The sequence below is a fragment of the Salmo trutta genome, chromosome 14 (genome assembly GCF_901001165.1).
Source record: "Salmo trutta chromosome 14, fSalTru1.1, whole genome shotgun sequence".
In the NCBI taxonomy this organism is placed as follows: domain Eukaryota; kingdom Metazoa; phylum Chordata; class Actinopteri; order Salmoniformes; family Salmonidae; genus Salmo; species Salmo trutta.
In genome coordinates, this window is record NC_042970.1 from 63,453,452 (window position 1) to 63,474,461 (window position 21,010).

Genomic DNA, 21,010 nt, shown 5'->3' on the forward strand with positions numbered 1-21,010 from the left:
CAGTCTGAGTTACCACTGATTCTAAAAACAGCGGTCAAAGGTCAAATCCTACCATATTCTATAAGCCTGTATCTACAAAGCTGGATAAACTAGTGTCTTGGAGGAAGAGACCACCCCACCTGTGAGCCACCCAGAGTAATTAACAACGAGGCAGCCTCTCATTGGGCGCCTAAGGCAGACGAGAAGCGCAACAGAGTTTTAATTAACAGCCCTGTTTCCATAGAGAATCCATGACCCTTTTATGTCCAGATGCTCCGGAACACACAACGCTTACGGTCTGGAGGGGGATGGTGGCCATTTTGAAATGAAAATATATTTGTCATGGAGAAGGGCCAAATTCAATTATGCCAGTTTAATGTGGTTGTGGAGTGGCTTTGGAAGAAGCTCAAGGACTTAATATGATTAGTTCACTTAGTCATGGTCACATGTAGATATAATAAACATAAAAAAACACACTTGTTACTGTATGAAACACTAGGATAAAACGGAAGTCATTCATACAAACTAACAGGCAAATGTGTAATAAAATCCCAGAATGTTCGACGAAAGCAGGACGGGCTACAATAACTAAAATACATTGGGTTAATATGTTCCCCAGTCCTGTCTCTGAGGCCTCACCTCAAACTTCTGTCTGAGCTCCTCGTTTCCGTCATCCTCCTCTGATATGGGCACGTTGTAGTACTCTCCCTCCTCCTGGTTCAACATCTTGTACCTGAGAGAGAGAGCGAGAGCAAGAGAGAGAGAGCGAGAGCAAGAGAGAGAGAGCGAGAGCAAGAGAGAGAGAAATCATTTGTATTTCAATTCTGATTGTTTACAAAAACAACATTATAGATGTGAATCCAAGCACAGAGAACCAGCTTGCTATTTATAGTCCAGTAGATAAGTGTTAAAAGTAACAGAATGTTTCTAAGAGCCAGCATAAAACATCTCAACATCCTAATAAACTGAAGGGGAAAAAAGGAGAGATGTTCTACCCGGAGACAAAAAGCTAGGTATAGAGCGGTCACTAGTTTACGTCTCCGCATTCCTCCCTCCCTGCATCACTTCATTCCTCTATCTCGCTCTACCTCCTGATTCATACCGACTTGGCGCAGATGCATATTTCGTTACAAAGCATTAGACCCTTCGGCTCCAGTCCGCTGGGCCAGAACTATCCTTGTGTTGGCGGTGCTCATGAAACACATCACTATTTATGACCCGCGGCCATTAGATGGCACCTCAAAGGTCACTGAGATGTGGAGATAAAGCTCACTGTCGCTGTTGTGATTAATGATCGCTTTGTACCAGACTGATATATAAGGGATTACAGCGCCAAGAGGCTCTGCGATGATGACAAACAATGGCATGAAATGCAGGTAAGTTGAGAAGAAGGCACTTATTATCTTGATTTATCACTGCTCTTTCCAAATAGAAATCCCAATAAAACATATCAGACTACAGCTGTTACTGCTTCCAACGGGAAACCAGGACAAATTAAATGAAGTATATGTTCATTAAGATCCCTTCTTCACTATTAACTTAACGACTGCTACTCTTCCTGTAGACTACATAAAACACAACACAAATTTTTTTGACACAAATGCAATGCCCTCTGTAATTATTGGGACAGTGAAGCAGTGTTTCGTCTTTTGGCTCTATACTCCAAAAGTTTTGATTTGAAATTAAAACAATGATTATGAAGTTAAAGTGCAGACTGTCAGCTTTCAGTTGAGGGTATTGTCACCAATATCGAGTGAACCGTTTAGAAATTACAGCACTTTTTGTACATAGTGCCCCCATTTTAGGGGAGCAAAAGTATTGGGACAAATTCTGAATGAATCGTCAATATTGATGAGTGAGAAAGTTACACAAATATCATACCCCCAAGACATGCTAACCTCTCACCGTTACAATAACAGGGGAGGTTAGCATTTTATATCATACCCCCAAGACATGCTAACCTCTCATAATTACAATAACTGGGGAGGTTAGCATTTTAGATCATACCCCCAAGACATGCTAACCTCTCATAATCACAATAACAGGGGAGGTTAGCATTCTATATCATACCCCCAAGACATGCTAACCTCTCATAATTACAATAACTGGGGAGGTTAGCATTCTATATCATACCCCCAAGACATGCTAACCTCTCATAATCACAATAACAGGGGAGGTTAGCATCTTTTTGGGGTATGATATTTGTGCATCTATCACTTTCTCAGTCATCATTATTCTTGATACATTCAGGAATACCTGTATTCATGGTAGCATCCACATTAATGTAGAAGTGTTAAGAAACATATTCTATTCTTATTTATAATAAAAGTGACCGCAAAAGTACACAATACATTTTTTTACCATTCATTTCTATTGGGCACAACATAATCTGAAACACCAACCTAAACAAACAGCAAATGCATCAAAAACAATTGTCAAGTAACAAGCTTGATGTAGTCATTGCGTGCTATGAATATGGGACCAAATACAACACTTTTGAACTACTTTAATACACATGTGAATTTGTCCCAATACTTCTGCTCCCCTAAAATGGAGGTCCAAAAAGCGCTGTAATTTCTAAACGGTTCATCCGGTATGGATGAAAATACCCTCAAATTAAAGTTGACAGCCTGCACTTTAACCTCATAGTCATTGTTTGATTTCAAATCCAAAGTTTTGAAGTAAAGAGCCAGAATAAAAAATAATGCTTCACTGTCCCAATAATTATGGCGGGCACTGTATATTCCCTACCAGATAGAGGAACACTGCATTGGAATGTATCTAATGTTGTACTTACCAGCCACACACAGGCGATTTGATCAGCTCTGACACGCCGAAGGACAGGGAGCCCATGAAGTCGTTCCTGGTGGTCCGGTCCCAGTCCCACACCTCCACAGACAGCCTGCGGTCCTTGTCTGTAGGCTTCAGCTTGCTGGAATAACACACAGACATATGTACAGGGTTAATGATAATGACTATATTACCCATAATACACAAACGTGAAAGGGGCCTAACACTGTGCCCAGGGGTACACCTCAACTCACAATGTGAAAGACTCATTCCAGGTGGGGTTGAGGTTGGCGCGGATGGTCTTGGTCTTCTTCTTGGTCTCATTCTTGGGGTCTGGGATGAGCTTGAGCTTGACGTAAGGGTCAGATGAGCCGTTGGGGTCCATGGGGATCAGATTTCGACCTTCGCCCACTGATGGAGAAACAACACAGGGGGAAAGGTTGATTTTTAACTAATACATTGTACAGTGGTATAGGTGACATCACTGCTTTTTCAGTGGATTACTTTGAGAAAAGTTAGTGTGTTCTTTATAAAGTTGCCTTGTAACACCATGATGGATTTAATGATGGGCATGGAAATTCAACAATCAGGGGACATTTTTATAAAAAATACAGTATGGGTATTGTTGTTACTATTTCAGTAGTACCAGCCTACTGTCTCCCTCCCTGTGGTCCTGTGTTTAGCCATGTTCAGTAAACAGCGCCCAGACACGAATATTAGCACCCTATTAGCACTCTGGCTCCCTGAGCCATGGAGCACGGCCAACCACTTACATTATGCAGGGTATCGCCCTGGAGACCGACCCACTGAACGCCTGCCTAGCCAGGCAAGCCCTTAAGCCCAGGAGACAGCTTCTCATGTGGTCCGGTCAATCAAATGCTGGCCCTGACACAAGGGCTGTTGATTATAATGCTAGATTGACCTTTGACCCGGAACGAGAGCAGATAAGCTACGAGAGTAAAACTGCATAATGGATGCCATTTTGGCACTCTGTGTTGATAGGGTATTGTAGAGTAATAGACTAGAGTCTTTATTATCCCAGAGGGGCAAATCATTTTGCAGCACATAATAAAAACACAATGAACACATGACAATAAATACACACAAAAACTATATATACAGGAATATGTACACAGAAAGTAGACCTCTAAACCAGGCATGAATAGTGTCAGTCCATACCTAATAGTAGAGTACTACAGCTTTATGAGAAAGCTGATAGCAGCTGGCATGAAGGAGAGTTTTGACCTGTTAGTTCTACACTTAGAGTGCCTGTATCTTCGCTTTGAGGGAAGCGACAGAATTTCAGCAAACAGGGGATGCTGGGAGTCCCAATTAATAAATATTAAAGAAAATGTAAGCTATAGTAATTATATTAAGCTATAGTAGTTCTATTACCTAAATACATGTTAAACTATAAGTAATTATATTTCCCTCACAACACAAAACGTATTGACAATTAATCTATATGGTATCAGCCATTGATAGTTCTATATACATAACAAAGGGGCTACATTTTTGCCTCTGGGATTGTCATATGAGAGAGAATTAAGTTACGAGACAATTCGATAAGCCATGTGCATGTAAGCTTTTAACTTGCTTCTGTCTGTTCTTCCAGCTTGCACCTGTGCTGGGGGATTTGGGGGGGGGGGTTAATGTCGTTTGGATAGCGGGTGATGGAGTATGCTATCAGAGGTGAGAGAGGGCTGGAGGGTTAGAACACTTCATTGGGAGAGACAGGGGCTCCGTCCCAAACGTCTCCCTATGCTTTACATAGTGCACTACTTTAGACCAGAGCCATATAGGGAATAGGGGTGCCATTTGGGACTCAAAGCAGAAGCTATTCTTCCTGGGGTCCAAACAGGGTTAAAACAGTTACATCACAACAGCAGCCTACACCATAAATAAAACAATATATCATACCAGACATTATTACATCACAATGCTGCCACCAAATGTCATCCCTGGCAGGACAATGCATATCAGAGGCGACGGATAACAACAAGCAGACAAACATATTAGCAACCAGGCTAACTCGGACCTAACCTGCTAATGGAACTAGGCTGGAATGGGGGAATAATGTGTTGAAGAAAGCTAGGCTGCTTCTCAAAACAGCAGTCTCAAATTGCACCCTATTCCCTATACAGTGAACTACTTTTGACCAGAGCCCTATTGGCCCTAGTCAAAAGAAGTGCACTATATAGAGAATAGGGTGCCATTTGAGAAAGCCCTAGTCATTCTAGCCTACACTTGGCTAGGTAAGGAACCCCTCTGAAGCATGTGCTGTGTCATTATAGCATCATTCTTTGTCACGCAACACTGACAGAAGGTAGAATACGAAGATAGTGATGCGTCTTGATATCTGTTTCCAAAGTGTATAATGCATGTTCTAGGAATGAACTCACACACACCTACAAACCTTTGGGAATACATGAGTACCGCCCAGTTTTGTAAATACCAGTTCATTACTGCACCCCAGCACACACATACTGTATGAACATACAATGTACAGATATATTCATTAGGCTTAAGTTTATACTATAGTTTCATTGGTATAAATACAATACACAACATCTCCATATAGGTCCAAGGTAAAATACTAACATGTACAGGTGACCAAAAGACCATACACGTTACTACACACTATTTCTTAAAGGACCCGACTTTAACTGTCACAATACAAAGGTTAGGTTTCGAATATTTAAAACGGTTCCAAATAAAGGAGTAGGCAAAGCGCTAGTGGCCTATCCAAGTGACCTTTGAATAATGGCCTTACGTTTTGATAGCGTGGGCAGGGAGACAACAGCATGATATTACCGGGCTGGACTGTGGTGTGTGGACTGTGTGTGTGTGTGTGTGTGTGTGTGTGTGTGTGTGTGTGTGTGTGTGTGTGAGCATGCTTGTGTGTACAACCAACTCCACCAAGAAGTTATTTAACTGCTTGTGTATAACCCATTGTCATGCATGCCCAGAAAATAATATTGTTAACTCAAATTTGAACAAACCCTCTGTTCTCTTAAACAAACGCCATTGCCATTAGCAGCCAGTAGGAGGAACCCTCGACCCTCTAACAGAACGTCTGTGTCTGCGCTGCTTGCATCTGACTCTATCATAACAGTCTAGATGTAGACTTATTTGACGGAATTACAGTTGTTCTTGTATAATCTTCAGTATTGAATTGTAGCATACACTACAGGTCAAAAGTTTTAGAACACCTACTCATTCAAGGGTTTTTCTTTATTTTTGACTATTTTCTACATTGTAGAAAAATACTGAACACATATGGAATCATGTAGTAACCAAAAAAGTGTTATATTTTATATTTGAGATTCTTCAAATAGACACCCTTTGCCTTGACAGCTTTGCACACTCTTGGCCTTCTCTCAACCAGCTTCACCAGGAATGCTTTTCCAGCAGTTTTGAAGGAGTTCCCACATATGCTGAGCACTTGTTGGGTGCTTTTCCTTCACTCTGCGGTCTGACTCATCCAAAACCATCTCAATTTGGTTGAGGTCGGGGGATTGTGGAGGCCAGGTCTTCTGATGCAGCACTCCATCAATCTCCATCTTGGTAAAATAGCCCTTACACAGCCTGGAGGTGTGTTGGGTCATTGTCCTGTTGAAAAACAAATGATAGTCCCACTAAGCCCAAACCAGATTAGATGGCGCATCGCTGCAGAATGCTGTGGTAGCCATTCTGGTTAAATGTGCCTTGAATTCTAAATAAATCACAGACAGTGTCACCAGCAAAGCACCCCACACCATAACACCTCCTCCTCCATGATTTACGGTGGGAAATACCCATGTGGAGATCATCCGTTCACCCACATCTCACAAAGACATGGCGGTTGGAAACAAAAATGTACTATTTGGACTAGACCATGAGAGCCAGTTTCATCATAGCGCTTGATGGTTTTTGCGACTGCACTTGAAGAAACGTTCAAAGTTCTTGACATTTGACTGACCTTCATGTCTTAAAGTAATGATGGACTGTCGTTTCTATTTGCTTATTTGAGCTGTTCTTGCCATAATAAGGGCTTGATCTTTTACCAAATAGGACTATCTTCTGTATACCCCCCACCTTGTCACAACACAACTGATTGGCTCAAACACATTAAGGCACACCTGTTAATTGAAATGCATTCCAGGTGACCACCTCATGAAGCTGGTTGAGAGAATGCCAAGAGTGTGCAAAGCTGTCATCAAGGCAAAGGGTGGCTATTTGAAGAATCTCAAACATAACATATATTTTGATTTGTTTAACACTTTTTTGGTTACTACATGATTCCATGTAGTGAGGCACCAATGTTAGGGGCGGCAGGGTAGCCTAGTGGTTAGAGCTGTTCTGTTCTGTTCTGTTCCTGAACAAGGCAGTTGAAAATAAGAATTTGTTCTTAACTGACCTGCCTAGTTAAATAAAGGTTAAAAAAAGTGTTATTTCATAGATTTGATGTCTTCACTATTATTAGACAATGTAGAAAATAGTAAAAATAAATTAAAACCCTTGAATGAGTAGGTGTTCTAAAACTTTTGACCGGTAGTGTATGTGCATAAAAAGCCTTATTTTTGTGGACTGACACATTGGTTGCGCATCACACGTCTCCGACAATTCTATCTCCTACAAGTACAAGAGTATCTCCTACAAGTACAAGAGTATCTCCTACAAGTACAAGAGTATCTCCTACAAGCGTGTGTGTGTGTCAGTCAGTGACTGAGTCCTCATTGACACACTGGGACATGAAAGGGGGAGAGGCCTCAACGCTCCCGTTACCTTGGATACCAGAGTCTCGAGGACAGTCTCCTTATAAAAAGCGCCTTGGATTGTGAAGTACAGGCACTTGTTACGTGATTAATGCGGACCTTGTCTGAGTGGGTGCAGCACATTGACTGACAGACGGAGGTAACAGAAGTAGTGAATCAGATAGAATTGTGTTGGATAGAACTGTACTTCTCTTTTCAGACCCTTCTTCTCTTTCAGTACATTGGATTGTACTTTGTTTGTACCAAATCAAATCATATTTCGCACACACATATTTAGCAGATGTTATTGCGGCTGTAACAAAATGCTTGTGTTCCTAGCTCCAACATTGCAGTAGTATCTAACAATAGATGACAATACACACAAATCTAAAAGTAAAAATGAAGAAATATAGAAATATTACAACCAACGTTAGAAATGATGATATCTAAATGTTTCTAAAACTTCTCTTCTTTGCAGGACTTTTCCCGACTATTCTGCAGTTGTCCATACAGCATGTATCTTTGTCTATTGGTCCTAAACCCAATGGAACGGAAACATAGACAGCAGAATGTGAAGTCAAACGTAAAGAGCTCAGGGAGTGAGGCACCAATGTCAGAACGACTGGGCTGGATAACAGGGGATCACTTCAGCTTTTGGACACAAAGGTGTTTTCCTGAAACCATAAGAGGGGCGGGTATGTTAGTCAGTCAGTCACCAAGTTAACAGGGGTGGGGGGGGTCAAAGGGAGGGAGGGAAAGGGTGTGAGTGTGTGTGAGAGGGGCGAGAGAGAGAAACCGAGATGGTTGTGCGTGTATACACTCACAGACACAAAAAGAGAGAGAGAGAGAGAGAGAGAGACTGGGAAAGTGGTGCTCAGTAGTGAGCCAGGCAGCTGGGAAAGCCACAGAATACCAATGACATTGCTGCCTGTTGGAAGTCTCTGGCAGGAGAGAACCAGCCCAGCCACAACAGAACAGCTGCTCTGTTCTCTCTGGCGGGGAGCCCCGCTGAGGAGTCAGGGGCTGTGTGTGTGTGTGTGTGTGTGTGTGTGTGTGTGTGTGTGTGTGTGTGTGTGTGCATGCATTTGACTGAGTGTGTGTGCTGCAGGTGAGAAAGCGTGCGTTTCAGTTTACATGCACATTTGTCTTTGCAGCAACAAACTACTATAAACTACTATAAACATATAGTCTGGTGACTAAAAAGCCCTTTCAATAGAGATTGTCCACTGAGCTTGCTTTTCAGTCCAGGACTAGGCTTAGTTTGTGTCTGGGAAACCACCCCCAGGAAGTTTCTTGGTTGCCCAGAGAGTTGACCCAGCCTTGCAGGTCAACTCTGGAGGGTTTTTAAATCCACATAGAGGGTCTCACTACACAAAGCATTCTCTCTTTTGAGGCTGAACTTCCCACCCTCCACCAACCCTCAATTCTTACATGTTAGTTTCCGAAGGAGGAGGAGGACTATCTATAAATCTAGGAAGCCCTAGCCATACCCTCTCCTCCCATGAGTTCCCCTCCTTGTCCTTTCCCACCACAAGTCCCTTCCCATGGCAGTCCCCTTCCATGCCCCTTCCCATGGCAGTCCCCCCTCCATGCCCCTTCCCATGGCAGTCCCCTTCCATGCCCCTTCCCATGGCAGTCCCCCCTCCATGCCCCTTCCCATGGCAGTCCCCCTCCATACCTCTTCCTATGGCAGTCCCCCCTCCATGCCCCTTCCCATGGCAGTCCCCCTCCATACCTCTTCCTATGGCAGTCCCCCCTCCATGCCCCTTCCCATGGCAGTCCCCCTCCATACCTCTTCCTATGGCAGTCCCCCCTCCATACCTCTTCCTATGGCAGTCCCCCTCCATACCTCTTCCTATGGCAGTCCCCCTCCATGCCCCTTCCCATGGCAGTCCCCCTCCATACCTCTTCCTATGGCAGTCCCCCTCCATACCTCTTCCTATGGCAGTCCCCCTCCATACCCCTTCCTATGGCAGTCCCCCTCCATACCCCTTCCCATGGCAGTCCCCCTCCATACCCCTTCCTATGGCAGTCCCCCTCCATACCTCTTCCTATGGCAGTCCCCCTCCATACCTCTTCCTATGGCAGTCCCCCTCCATACCTCTTCCTATGGCAGTCCCCCTCCATGCCCCTTCCCACGGCAGTCCCCCTCCATATCTCTTCCTATGGCAGTCCCCCTCCATACCTCTTTCTATGGCAGTCCCCCTCCATACCCCTTCCTATGGCAGTCCCCCTCCATTTGAGTCAGTATGTTGGCAGCAGCCACTCAATGTTAGTTTTTCAGTCTCTCGGTCCCAACTTTGATGCACCTGTACTGACCTCGCCTTCTGGATGATAGCGGGGTGAACAGGCAGTGGCTCGGGTGGTTGTTGTCCTTGATGATCTTTTTGGCCTTCCTGTGACATCGGGTGGTGTAGGTGTCCTGGAGGGCAGGTAGTTTGCCCCCAGTGATGCGTTGTGCAGACCTCACTACCCTCTGGAGAGCGTTAAGGTTGTGAGCGGAGCATTTGCCGTACCAAGCGGTGATACAGCCTGACAGGATGCTCTCGATTGTGCATCTGTAAAAGTTTGTGAGTGTTTTTGGTGACAAGCCGAAATTTGTGAGGTCTGCACAACGCATCACCGGGGGCAAACTACCTGCTCTCCAGGACACCTACACCACCCGATGTCACAGGAAGGCCAAAAAGATCATCGCACCTCAGCCTCCTGAGGTTGAAGAGGCGCTGCTGCGCCTTCTTCACCACGCTGTCTGTGTGGGTGGACCATTTCAGTTTGTCCGTGATGTGTACGCCGAGGAACTTAAAACTCTCCACCCTCTCCACTACTGTCCCATCAATGTAGATAGGGGGCTGCTCCCTCTGCTGTTTCCTGAAGTCCACGATCATCTCCTTTGTTTTGTTGACATTGAGTGTGAGGTTGTTTTACTGACACCAGTGACCTCATTTGTGTCAGTAAATGTTAAGCATCACTGCCGTCAACATCGTTATCACCGCCAACGTCGTCATGACCATCATCTAGAGAATTCCTCATTTCCCTGTAGAGTGTTTCCGCGGTTATTACAGCTGATGACTCACAGACACCGCCCGCTATGGTGGCCTGCTAGGGTCATTACCAACAACAGTGAAGTATTTAGTGGAGATGGAAAAAATTAGCATAAGGAAAAAAGCTGCTGGTCTCATGGAGGGAAATACTGTGCCAGTTTATACTGGCACTAAGTAAATTGAATCCACATTGCAGACTATGTGGGATTGGGAGGGGTAATGGAATGCAGGCAACGGTTGCATCCCAAATGGGCACCCTATTCCCTATATAGTACACTACTTTTGACCAGGGCCTATAGGGCTCTGGTCAAATGTGGTGCACTATGTAGGGAATAGGGTGCCATTTGGGAAGTGACCCTTGTTAACTAGAAAAGACAGCATCATGGATCCTGAGAGCAAGTGCTGTATAATACACAGCACATCTGATTGACTGAAATGTGATTAACAGCTCATTAAAGGCCATCGACCAAGCTGGACAGAATGTCTTCAGCTTTCATGACAGCAAAGAGAGGACTGTTGAATGCAGACGATGGTTTTCTGTACGCAGGTGGAAGCAAAGACTTGGATATGGCATTGATAGCCAAGGGTGGTAGGCCAATATTCACCTTTGTACAGTTCTATAGCATCTTACAAAATGTGCGATTGACTAGACACAGAGGTAGAGCGAACACTCCCTAACTGGCAACACACGTCAATCTTCCTGCCTCTTGCCTAGTATTATCGCAGGGAAACTACCGAATGATGTCTGCCATGTAACATATTCTGAAGCCATGTTAATCACGCTGTCTGCAGAGTCTAGAGACAGATTAGTGTACTCGCGGCTCTATAGCACGTTATGAATCAGAGATTCAAAAGACCAGAGAGACAAAACACAGCAAAGCTGCCATTATAAATAACGAGGTCACGAAAAGACAATTACAACAAGAGGAGAATGAGGCCCAGTTCCATTATAATTTCAGGGACTGAAAGAGAGAAGGAACAGCGGGGATGAGGGATTCCGACATCCAAAAGAGAGAGATGGATGAAAAGGAGAGCAACAAAAAAAAGAGACAAAAAGCAAGATGGAGAGAGTGGGAAAGACAAAAAAAAAAGCAGGAGCTTGAAAGGTGTTTAACTCAAAAAAGAGGGAAGCAGAGACAGAAAGAGCTCGGGGATGAGGGGGTTTGTTCTAGATGAGGTTTTGCAGAGCCGAGCCGTGAGTCAGAGCAATTACACTTCTCCTCCTCACACACACTCCCATGACGAACAGGCCACAATTACACACCAATCAAATCAATCCAAATGGCTTTTGTCACATGCTTGGTAAACAACAGGTGTAGACTAACAGTGAAATGCTTACTTACGGGCCTTTCCCAACAATGCAGAGAGAGAAAAAAGAGAAGTAGCAGAAACAAATGAAATACTAAGTAGGAAAAATAATACGACAAGGAATAAATAAATACACAATGAGTAACGATAACTTGGTTATATACACGGGGTACCAGTACAGAGCACAAAACCAGGCAGGCAGGCAGGCAGGCAGGCAGGCAGGCAGGCAGGCAGGCAGGCAGGCAGGCAGGCAGGCAGGCAGGCAGGCAGGCAGGCATCTGTATTCATGTTTTTATGGGTTTGTTTGTCTGACTGTGTATTTCTGAGTATTTGTCAGTCTCTGTGTGCACCATTCTGAGCCAACCAAGCCTCATTACCCTCTCCTACCATGTCCAGAGTTACAAAACAGCAACAGAAACAATGTCACCCTGTCTTACATAACACTGGACTCAATGAACAAAGGCTGAGGCCCGAGACAAAACAACTGAACAACACACAGAAAGAGAGAGAGAATGGACTCTGTGTTTGAGGGAAGAACAGAAGGAGGAAGGCATATACCCCGAGGTTTGTCCTCAACCGGAACAAAACAAAGCTGGTTCTGTCCAGTTAGCTCCCTACGGCACCATTCCTATCATAGCGATTTCACCCGTTTGGCAAAATCACCCCACTTTGTGTTCAGTGTTTTGCCTTTCCTGCAAACATTTCACCCTCACTGTTCTCTCCAACTACCCCGCTCGATACCTTACTCTCTCGCTCTCTTCATCTCCCTCACTCATCCCTCTCCATTTGCCCCCTCTCTTTCTCATCCTCAGTTTCTCTCTCTCTCTCTCTCTCTCTCACATCCTCGGTCTCTCTCTCTCTCATTCTCATCCTCGGTCTCTCTCTCTCTCATTCTCATCCTCGGTCTCTCTCTCTCTCTCATTCTCATCCTCGGTCTCTCTCTCTCTCTCATTCTCATCCTCGGTCTCTCTCTCTCTCTCATTCTCATCCTCGGTCTCTCTCTCTCTCATTCTCATCCTCGGTCTCTCTCTCTCTCATTCTCATCCTCGGTCTCTCTCTCTCTCATTCTCATCCTCGGTCTCTCTCTCTCTCATTCTCATCCTCGGTCTCTCTCTCTCTCATTCTCATCCTCGGTCTCTCTCTCTCATTCTCATCCTCGGTCTCTCTCTCTCATTCTCATCCTCGGTCTCTCTCTCTCATTCTCATCCTCGGTCTCTCTCTCTCTCATTCTCATCCTCGGTCTCTCTCTCTCATCCTCGGTCTCTCTCTCTCTCTCTCTCATCCTCGGTCTCTCTCTCTCTCATTCTCATCCTCGGACTCTCTCTCACATTCTCATCCTCGGTCTCTCTCTCTCATTCTCATCCTCGGTCTCTCTCTCTCATTCTCATCCTCGGTCTCTCAGTCTCTCTCTCATTCTCATCCTCGGTCTCTCAGTCTCTCTCTCATTCTCATCCTCGGTCTCTCAGTCTCTCTCTCATTCTCATCCTCGGTCTCTCAGTCTCTCTCATTCTCATCCTCGGTCTCTCAGTCTCTCTCTCTCTCATTCTCGGTCTCTCTGTCTCTCAGACTCAGTCTCAGTCTGAGTCTCTCAGACTCAGTCTCAGCCTCTCAGACTCAGTCTCAGCCTCTCAGACTCAGTCTCAGCCTCTCAGACTCAGTCTCAGCCTCTCAGACTCCTCTCAGACTCAGTCTCAGCCTCTCTGACTCAGTCTCAGCCTCTCAGACTCAGTCTCAGCCTCTCAGACTCAGTCTCAGCCTCTCAGACTCAGTCTCTCAGATTCAGTCTCAGCCTCTCAGACTCAGTCTCAGCCTCTCAGACTCAGATTCTCAGACTCAGTCTCAGCCTCTCAGACTCAGTCTCGGACTTTCAATGTCTCGGTCTCTCTCAGTCTCGGCCTCTCTCAGGCTCGGTCTCTCTCAGTCTCAGTCTCGGTCTCTCTCTCTCTCTCTCTCGGTCTCTCTCTCGGTCTCTCTCTCGGTCTCTCTCTCGGTCTCTCTCTCGGTCTCTCTCTCGGTCTCTCTCTCTCTCTCTCGGTCTATCTCTCTCTCTCTGTCTCGCGGGTCTCTCTCTCTCGGTCTCGCGGGTCTCTCTCTCTCTCGGCCTCCGTCTCTCTCTCTCTCTCGGCCTCTGTCTCTCTCTCTCTCTCTCTCTCTCTCAGCCTCTGTCTCTCTCTCTCAGCCTCTGTCTCTCTCTCTCTCTCAGCCTCTGTCTCTCTCTCTCAGCCTCTGTCTCTCTCTCAGCTTCTGTCTATCTCTCGGCCTCTGTCTATCTCTCGGCCTCTGTCTCTCTCCCTCTCTCTCTCTCGCCTCTGTCTCTCTCTCGGCGTCTGTCTCTCTCTTTCTCTCAGCCTCTGTCTCTCTCTATTCTTCGGCCTCCGTCTCTCTCTCTCAGCCTCTGTCTCTCTCTCTCTCTCTCTCTCAGCCTCTGTCTCTCTCTCTCTCTCTCTCAGCCTCTGTCTCTCTCTCTCTCAGCCTTTGTCTCTCTCTCTCTCTCAGCCTCTGTCTCTCTCTCTCTCTCTCTCTCTCTCTCTCTCTCAGCCTCTCTCTCTCTCTCTCTCTCTCTCTCAGCCTCTGTCTCTCTCTCTCAGCCTCTGTCTCTCTCTCTCTCTCAGCCTCTCTCAGCCTCTGTCTCTCTCTCAGCCTCTGTCTCTCTCTCTCTCAGCCTCTGTCTCTCTCTCTCTCAGCCTCTGTCTCTCTCTCTCTCTCTCTCAGCCTCTGTCTCTCTCTCTCTCTCTCAGCCTCGGGTCTCTCTCTCTCTCTCTCAGCCTCGGGTCTCTCTCTCGCTCTCTCTCAGCCTCGGGTCTCTCTCGCTCTCTCTCAGCCTCGGGGCTCTCTCTCTCTCTCTCAGCCTCGGGTCTCTCTCTCTCTCTCTCAGCCTCGGGTCTCTCTCTCATCCTCGGTCTCTCTCTCTCTCTCTCAGCCTCGGCCTCTCTCTCTCTCTCTCTCTCAGCCTCGGGTCTCTCTCTCATCCTCGGTCTCTCTCTCTCTCTCTCAGCCTCGGTCTCGCTCTCTCTCTCAGCCCTTTTTTCTCTCTCTCTCTCAGCCTCGGGTCTCTCTCTCTCTCTCAGCCTCGGGGCTCTCTCTCTCTCTCTCAGCCTCGGGTCTCTCTCTCTCTCTCTCTCAGCCTCGGGGCTCTCTCTCTCTCTCTCTCAGCCTCGGTCTCTCTCTCTCTCTCTCTCAGCCTCGGTCTCTCTCTCTCTCTCTCTCTCAGCCTCGGTCTCTCTCTCTCTCTCTCTCTCAGCCTCGGTCTCTCTCTCTCTCTCAGCCTCTCTCTCTCTCTCTCTCTCTCTCTCTGTGTCTCGGTCTCTCTCTCAGTGTCTCGGTCTCTCTCTCAGTGTCTCGGTCTCTCTCTCAGTGTCTCGGTCTCAGTCTCTCATTCTCTCATTCTCAGTCTCTCATTCTCAGTCTCTCATTCTCAGTCTCTCATTCTCAGTCTCTCATTCTCAGTCTCTCATTCTCAGTCTCTCTCTCTCAGCCTCTGTCTCTCTCTCTCTCAGCCTCTGTCTCTCTCTCTCTCTCAGCCTCTGTCTCCCTCTCTCTCAGCCTCTTTCTCTCTCTCTCTCTCTCAGCCTCGGGGCTCTCTCGCTCTCTCTCAGCCTCGGGGCTCTCTCTCTCTCTCTCTCAGCCTCGGGGCTCTCTCTCTCTCTCTCTCAGCCTCGGGTCTCTCTCTCTCTCTCTCTCTCAGCCTCGGGTCTATCTCTCATCCTAGGTCTCTCTCTCTCCCTCTCAGCCTCGGTCTCTCTCTCTCTCAGCCTCGGTCTCTCTCTCTCAGCCTCGGGTCTCTCTCTCTCTCTCAGCCTCGGGTCTCTCTCGCTCTCTCTCAGCCTCGGGTCTCTCTCGCTCTCTCTCAGCCTCAGGTCTCTCTCTCTCTCTCTCTCAGCCTCGGGGCTCTCACTCTCTCTCTCAGCCTCGGTCTCTCTCTCGCTCTCTCTCATCCTCGGTCTCTCTCTCTCTCTCTCAGCCTCGGTCTCTCTCTCTCTCTCTCAGCCTCGGTCTCTCTCTCTCTCTCTCTCTCTCTCAGCCTCGGTCTCTCTCTCTCTCTCAGTCTCGGTCTCTCTCTCTCTCAGCCTCGGTCTCTCTCTCTCTCTCTCTCTCTCTCTCTCTCTCAGCCTCGGTGTCTCTCTCTCTCTCTCGGCCTCTCTCTCAGTGTCTCGGTCTCTCTCTCAGTGTCTCGGTCTCTCTCTCTCTCTCTCTCAGTGTCTCGGTCTCTCTCTGTGTCTCGGTCTCTCTCTCAGTGTCTCGGTCTCTCTCTCAGTGTCTCGGTCTCAGTCTCTCATTCTCTCATTCTCAGTCTCTCATTCTCAGTCTCTCATTCTCTCATTCTCAGTCTCTCATTCTCAGTCTCTCGGTCTCAGTCTCTCGGTCTCCCTCTCTCTCTCTCTCTCAGTCTCTCGGTCTCCCTCTCTCTCATTCTCAGTCTCTCGGCCTCTGTCTCTCTCTCTCTCAGCCTCTGTCTCTCTCTCTCTCAGCCTCTGTCTCTCTCTCTCTCAGGCTCTGTCTCTCTCTCTCTCAGGCTCTGTCTCTCTCTCTCTCTCAGCCTCTGTCTCTCTCTCTCTCTCTCTCTCAGCCTCTGTCTCTCTCTCTCTCTCTCTCTCAGCCTCTGTCTCTCTCTCTCTCTCTCTCTCAGCCTCTGTCTCTCTCTCTCTCAGCCTCTGTCTCTCTCTCTCTCAGGCTCTGTCTCTCTCTCTCTCTCTCAGCCTCTCTCTCTCAGCCTCTCTCTCTCAGCCTCTCTCTCTCAGCCTCTCTCTCTCTCTCTCTCTCTCTCTCTCGGCCTCTGTCTCTCTCTCGGCCTCCGTCACTCTCTCTCGGCCTCCGTCACTCTCTCTCGGCCTCCGTCACTCTCTCTCGGCCTCCGTCACTCTCTCTCGGCCTCCGTCACTCTCTCTCGGCCTCCGTCACTCTCTCTCGGCCTCCGTCACTCTCTCTCGGCCTCCGTCTCTCTCTCGGCCTCCGTCTCTCTCTCTCGGCCTCCGTCTCTCTCTCTCGGCCTCCGTCTCTCTCCCTCGGCCTCCGTCTCTCTCTCTCGGCCTCCGTCTCTCTCTCTCGGTTCTCTCTCGGCCTCCGTCTCTCTCTCTCGGCCTCCGTCTCTCTCTCTCGGCCTCCGTCTCTCTCCCTCGGCCTCCGTCTCTCTCCCTCGGCCTCCGTCTCTCTCCCTCGGCCTCCGTCTCTCTCCCGTCTCTCTCCCTCGGCCTCCGTCTCTCTCTCTCGGCCTCCGTCTCTCTCTCTCGGTTCTCTCTCGGCCTCCGTCTCTCTCTCTCGGCCTCCGTCTCTCTCTCTCGGCCTCCGTCACTCTCTCTCGGCCTCCGTCTCTCTCTCTCTCATCCTCTGTCTCTCTCTCTCATCCTCTGTCTCTCATCCTCTGTCTCTCAGCCTCTGTCTCTCAGCCTCTGTCTCTCAGCCTCCGTCTCTCTCTCTCGGTTCTCTCTCGGCCTCCGTCTCTCTCTCTCGGCCTCCGTCTCTCTCTCTCGGCCTCCGTCTCTCTCCCTCGGCCTCCGTCTCTCTCCCTCGGCCCTCCGTCTCTCTCCCTCGGCCTCCGTCTCTCTCCCGTCTCTCTCCCTCGGCCTCCGTCTCTCTCTCTCGGCCTCCGTCTCTCTCTCTCGGTTCTCTCTCGGCCTCCGTCTCTCTCTCTCGGCCTCCGTCTCTCTCTCTCGGCCTCCGTCTCTCTCTCTCGCGCCTCCGTCTCTCTCTCTCTCTCTCTCTCGGCCTCCGTCTCTCTCTCTCTCTCTCTCTCGGCCTCCGTCTCTCTCTCTCTCTCTCTCGGCCTCCGTCTCTCTCTCTCTCTCTCTCTCTCGTGCCTCCGTCTCTCTCTCTCTCTCGTGCCTCCGTCTCTCTCTCTCTCGTGCCTCCGTCTCTCTCTCTCTCTCTCGTGCCTCCGTCTCTCTCTCTCGTGCCTCCGTCTCTCTCTCTCTCTCGTGCCTCCGTCTCTCTCTCTCGGCCTCCGTCTCTCTCTCTCGGCCTCCGTCTCTCTCTCTCGGCCTCCGTCTCTCTCTCTCGGCCTCCGTCTCTCTCTCTCAGCCTCCGTCTCCCTCTCTCTCAGCCTCCGTCTCCCTCTCTCTCAGCCTCGGGTCTCCCTCTCTCTCAGCCTCGGGTCTCCCTCTCTCTCAGCCTCTGGTCTGTCTCGCTCTCTCTCAGCCTCTGGGCTCTCTCGCTCTCTCTCAGCCTCGGCCTCTCTCTCTCTCTCTCTCTCTCTCTCTCTCAGCCTCGGGTCTCTCTCTCTCTCAGCCTCGGGTCTCTCTCTCTCTCTCTCAGCCTCGGTCTCTCTCTCTCCCTCTCAGCCTCGGTCTCTCTCTCTCCCTCTCAGCCTCGGTCTCTCTCTCTCTCTCAGCCTCGGTCTCTCTCTCTCAGCCTCGGACTCTCTCTCTCAGCCTCGGACTCTCTCTCTCAGCCTCGGACTCTCTCTCTCAGCCTCGGACTCTCTCTCTCAGCCTCGGACTCTCTCTCTCTCTCAGCCTCGGACTCTCTCTCTCTCTCAGCCTCGGACTCTCTCTCTCTCTCAGCCTCGGACTCTCTCTCTCTCTCTCTCTCAGCCTCGGTCTCTCTCTCTCTCACTCGGTCTCTCTCTCAGTCTCTCATTCTCAGTCTCTCATTCTCAGTCTCTCGGTCTCCCTCTCTCTCATTCTCAGTCTCTCGGTCTCCCTCTCTCTCATTCTCAGTCTCTCGGTCTCTCTCTCTCCCATTCTCAGTCTCTCTCTCTCCCATTCTCAGTCTCTCTCTCTCCCATTCTCAGTCTCTCAGCTCTCTCTCTCTCTCCCATTCTCAGTCTCTCTCTCCCCCATTCTGTCTCAGTCTCTCTCTCTCCCATTCTCAGTCTCTCTCTCTCCCATTCTCAGTCTCTCAGTCTCTCTCTCTCCCATTCTCTCTCTCTCTCTCTCTCTCTCCCGTCTCTCGGTCTCGGTCTCTCTCGGTCTCTCTCGGTCTCTCTCGGTCTCTCTCGGTCTCTCTCTCGGTCTCTCTCTCGGTCTCTCTCTCGGTCTCTCTCTCGGTCTCTCTCTCTCTCTCTCTCTCTCTCGGTCTCTCTCTCTCTCTCGGTCTCTCTCTCTCTCTCGGTCTCTCTCTCTCTCTCTCTCTCTCTCGGTCTCTCTCTCTCTCTCTCTCTCTCTCTCGGTCTCTCTCTCTCTCTCGGTCTCTCTCTCTCTCTCGGTCTCTCTCTCTCTCTCGGTCTCTCTCTCTCTCTCGGTCTCTCTCTCTCTCTCGGTCTCTCTCTCTCTCTCGGTCTCTCTCTCTCTCTCGGTCTCGGTCTCTCTCTCGGTCTCGGTCTCTCTCTCGGTCTCGGTCTCTCTCTCGGTCTCGGTCTCTCTTCTCCAGGCATCATGGAGAAGTCAAGTGTGGCCACCCTTCTTCCTACGGAGAAGTTCTGGTGACGAGTGAAGTCACTGACACTATTGGTGGTCTTCCTGATGCAGGAAGGAGAGGTGTCATAGGCCAGCTGTCCTCCTGGCCCTGACCAATACTGGAGTGTATGTGTGAGTGTGTGTGCGAGCGTGTGTATGTACTGTATGTGCAAATGCGTGTGTGTTTGAGAATAAAGGTCTGATTATAGATGATGAAGAGGCAGGGTAGAGTGTGTCACAGGATGAGAGTGTGAGTTTGTGCATGGTATGTGTGTGCGTGTGTATTAGAATAAAGGTATGATTATGGATCTTGAAGAGGCAGGGTAGAGTGCATGTTCTGAAGGCGCCTGGGTGATGGCACTTGGTTTGTTTTCCTTGACGGTTTAAAAGGTAAACCACTAAGTTCCTCAGCTCAATACACAGAGTACTTAGAGCTGGTGAGATATGAGAAGGAGGAGGGGAGGACCACCCTGTCTAAGGGGAGAATCCTAATTTACACTTAAATTGGATTTTTCACTTAGTGTCCCATTGACATCAATGCATGACTAAGTGAGAAGTTAGATGAATATTCAGGGGTGAATTGTAAGCGTTAGGAATCTCGTTGAGGTAACGAGCCATGCGTAAATGTTATCCTTATCGGATCCTATTACTGCTGCGTTTGGGATTCTAAGACTAAGTAGCGAATTCCTTCATAGAAGCCAAGTTAAACAGCTTCACGTCATGGCAATTCAGGGTTGTATTACTGTGTATTCACATCCCCGGAGGTCCGATCAACCTAATTAAATCAAATTGTACAGCTCCAAGACGTGGGAATGCAGGGCTGAGTACAGGCTAGTTTAGTCTGTTCTAAGTGTATGATATACACACAGACAGACGACGGACGGATGGACAGACAGGCAGAACGACAGACACGCACGCGCAATACTTGTAATTGTGTTGCTTTTCCTAATGCCATTTTTTCACATCCCACAAAACATGTCACTCCAAGCAGACCACATAAGTCATATAGTCCCGGCACACTATCAAACATTGCTCTCAGTAAATAGCCACAAAACTCAGATCCATTTAATTAGAATGGTCACACACTGAACAAAAATAAACGCAACATGCAACAATTTCAAAGATTTTTACTGAGCTACAGTTCATGTAAGGAAATTAATAAATTGAAATAAATGCATTAGGCCCTAATCTCCAGCAGGTAAATTTCACTGGTCATCCCCAAAGGCAACACTTCCTTTGGCCGCCTTTCCTTCCAGTTCTCTGCTGCCAATGACTGGAACGAATTGCAAAAATCACTGAAGCTGTAGACTTATATCTCCCTCACTAACTTTAAGCATCAGCTGTCAGAGCAGCTTACCGATCACTGCACCTGTACACAGCCTATCTGTAAATAGCCCACCCAACTACCTCATCCCCATATTGTTATTTTTTGTTGTTGTTGCTCTTTTGCACCCCAGTATCTCTACTTGCACACCATCATCTGCACATCTATCACTCCAGTGTTAATGCTAAATTGTCATTATTTCGCCACTATGGCCTATTTATTGCCTTACCTCCCTAATCTTACTACACTTGCACACACTGTGCATAGATTTTTCTATTGTGTTATTGACTGTACGTTTATGTATAACTGTGTTGTTTTTGTCGCACTGCTTTGCTTTATCTTGGCCAGGTCGCAGTTGTAAATGAGAACTTGTTCTCAACTGGCCTACCTGGTTAAATAAAGGTGAAATAAAAATTAAAAGCTATGGATTTCACATGACTGAGAATACAGATATGCATCTGTTGGTCAGAGATAACTTAAAAATAAAGGCAGGGGCGTGGA

General features: G+C 48.0%; 1 protein-coding gene across 3 annotated transcripts in view; it reads right to left on the reverse strand.

Annotated features, from left to right (window-relative positions):
* LOC115208609 (protein kinase C alpha type) overlaps nucleotides 1-21,010 on the reverse strand; it is a 214,987-nt gene that overhangs the window by 64,954 nt on the left and 129,023 nt on the right. For all 3 annotated transcript variants that reach the window (XM_029776804.1, XM_029776803.1, XM_029776805.1), the window contains exons 6-8: nucleotides 3,024-3,180; nucleotides 2,777-2,911; nucleotides 619-712 (exon numbers count right to left, since the gene is read on the reverse strand). In XM_029776804.1, coding sequence (XP_029632664.1) covers nucleotides 619-712; nucleotides 2,777-2,911; nucleotides 3,024-3,180 — 386 coding nt within the window. The remainder of the gene's footprint in view (nucleotides 1-618; nucleotides 713-2,776; nucleotides 2,912-3,023; nucleotides 3,181-21,010) is intronic.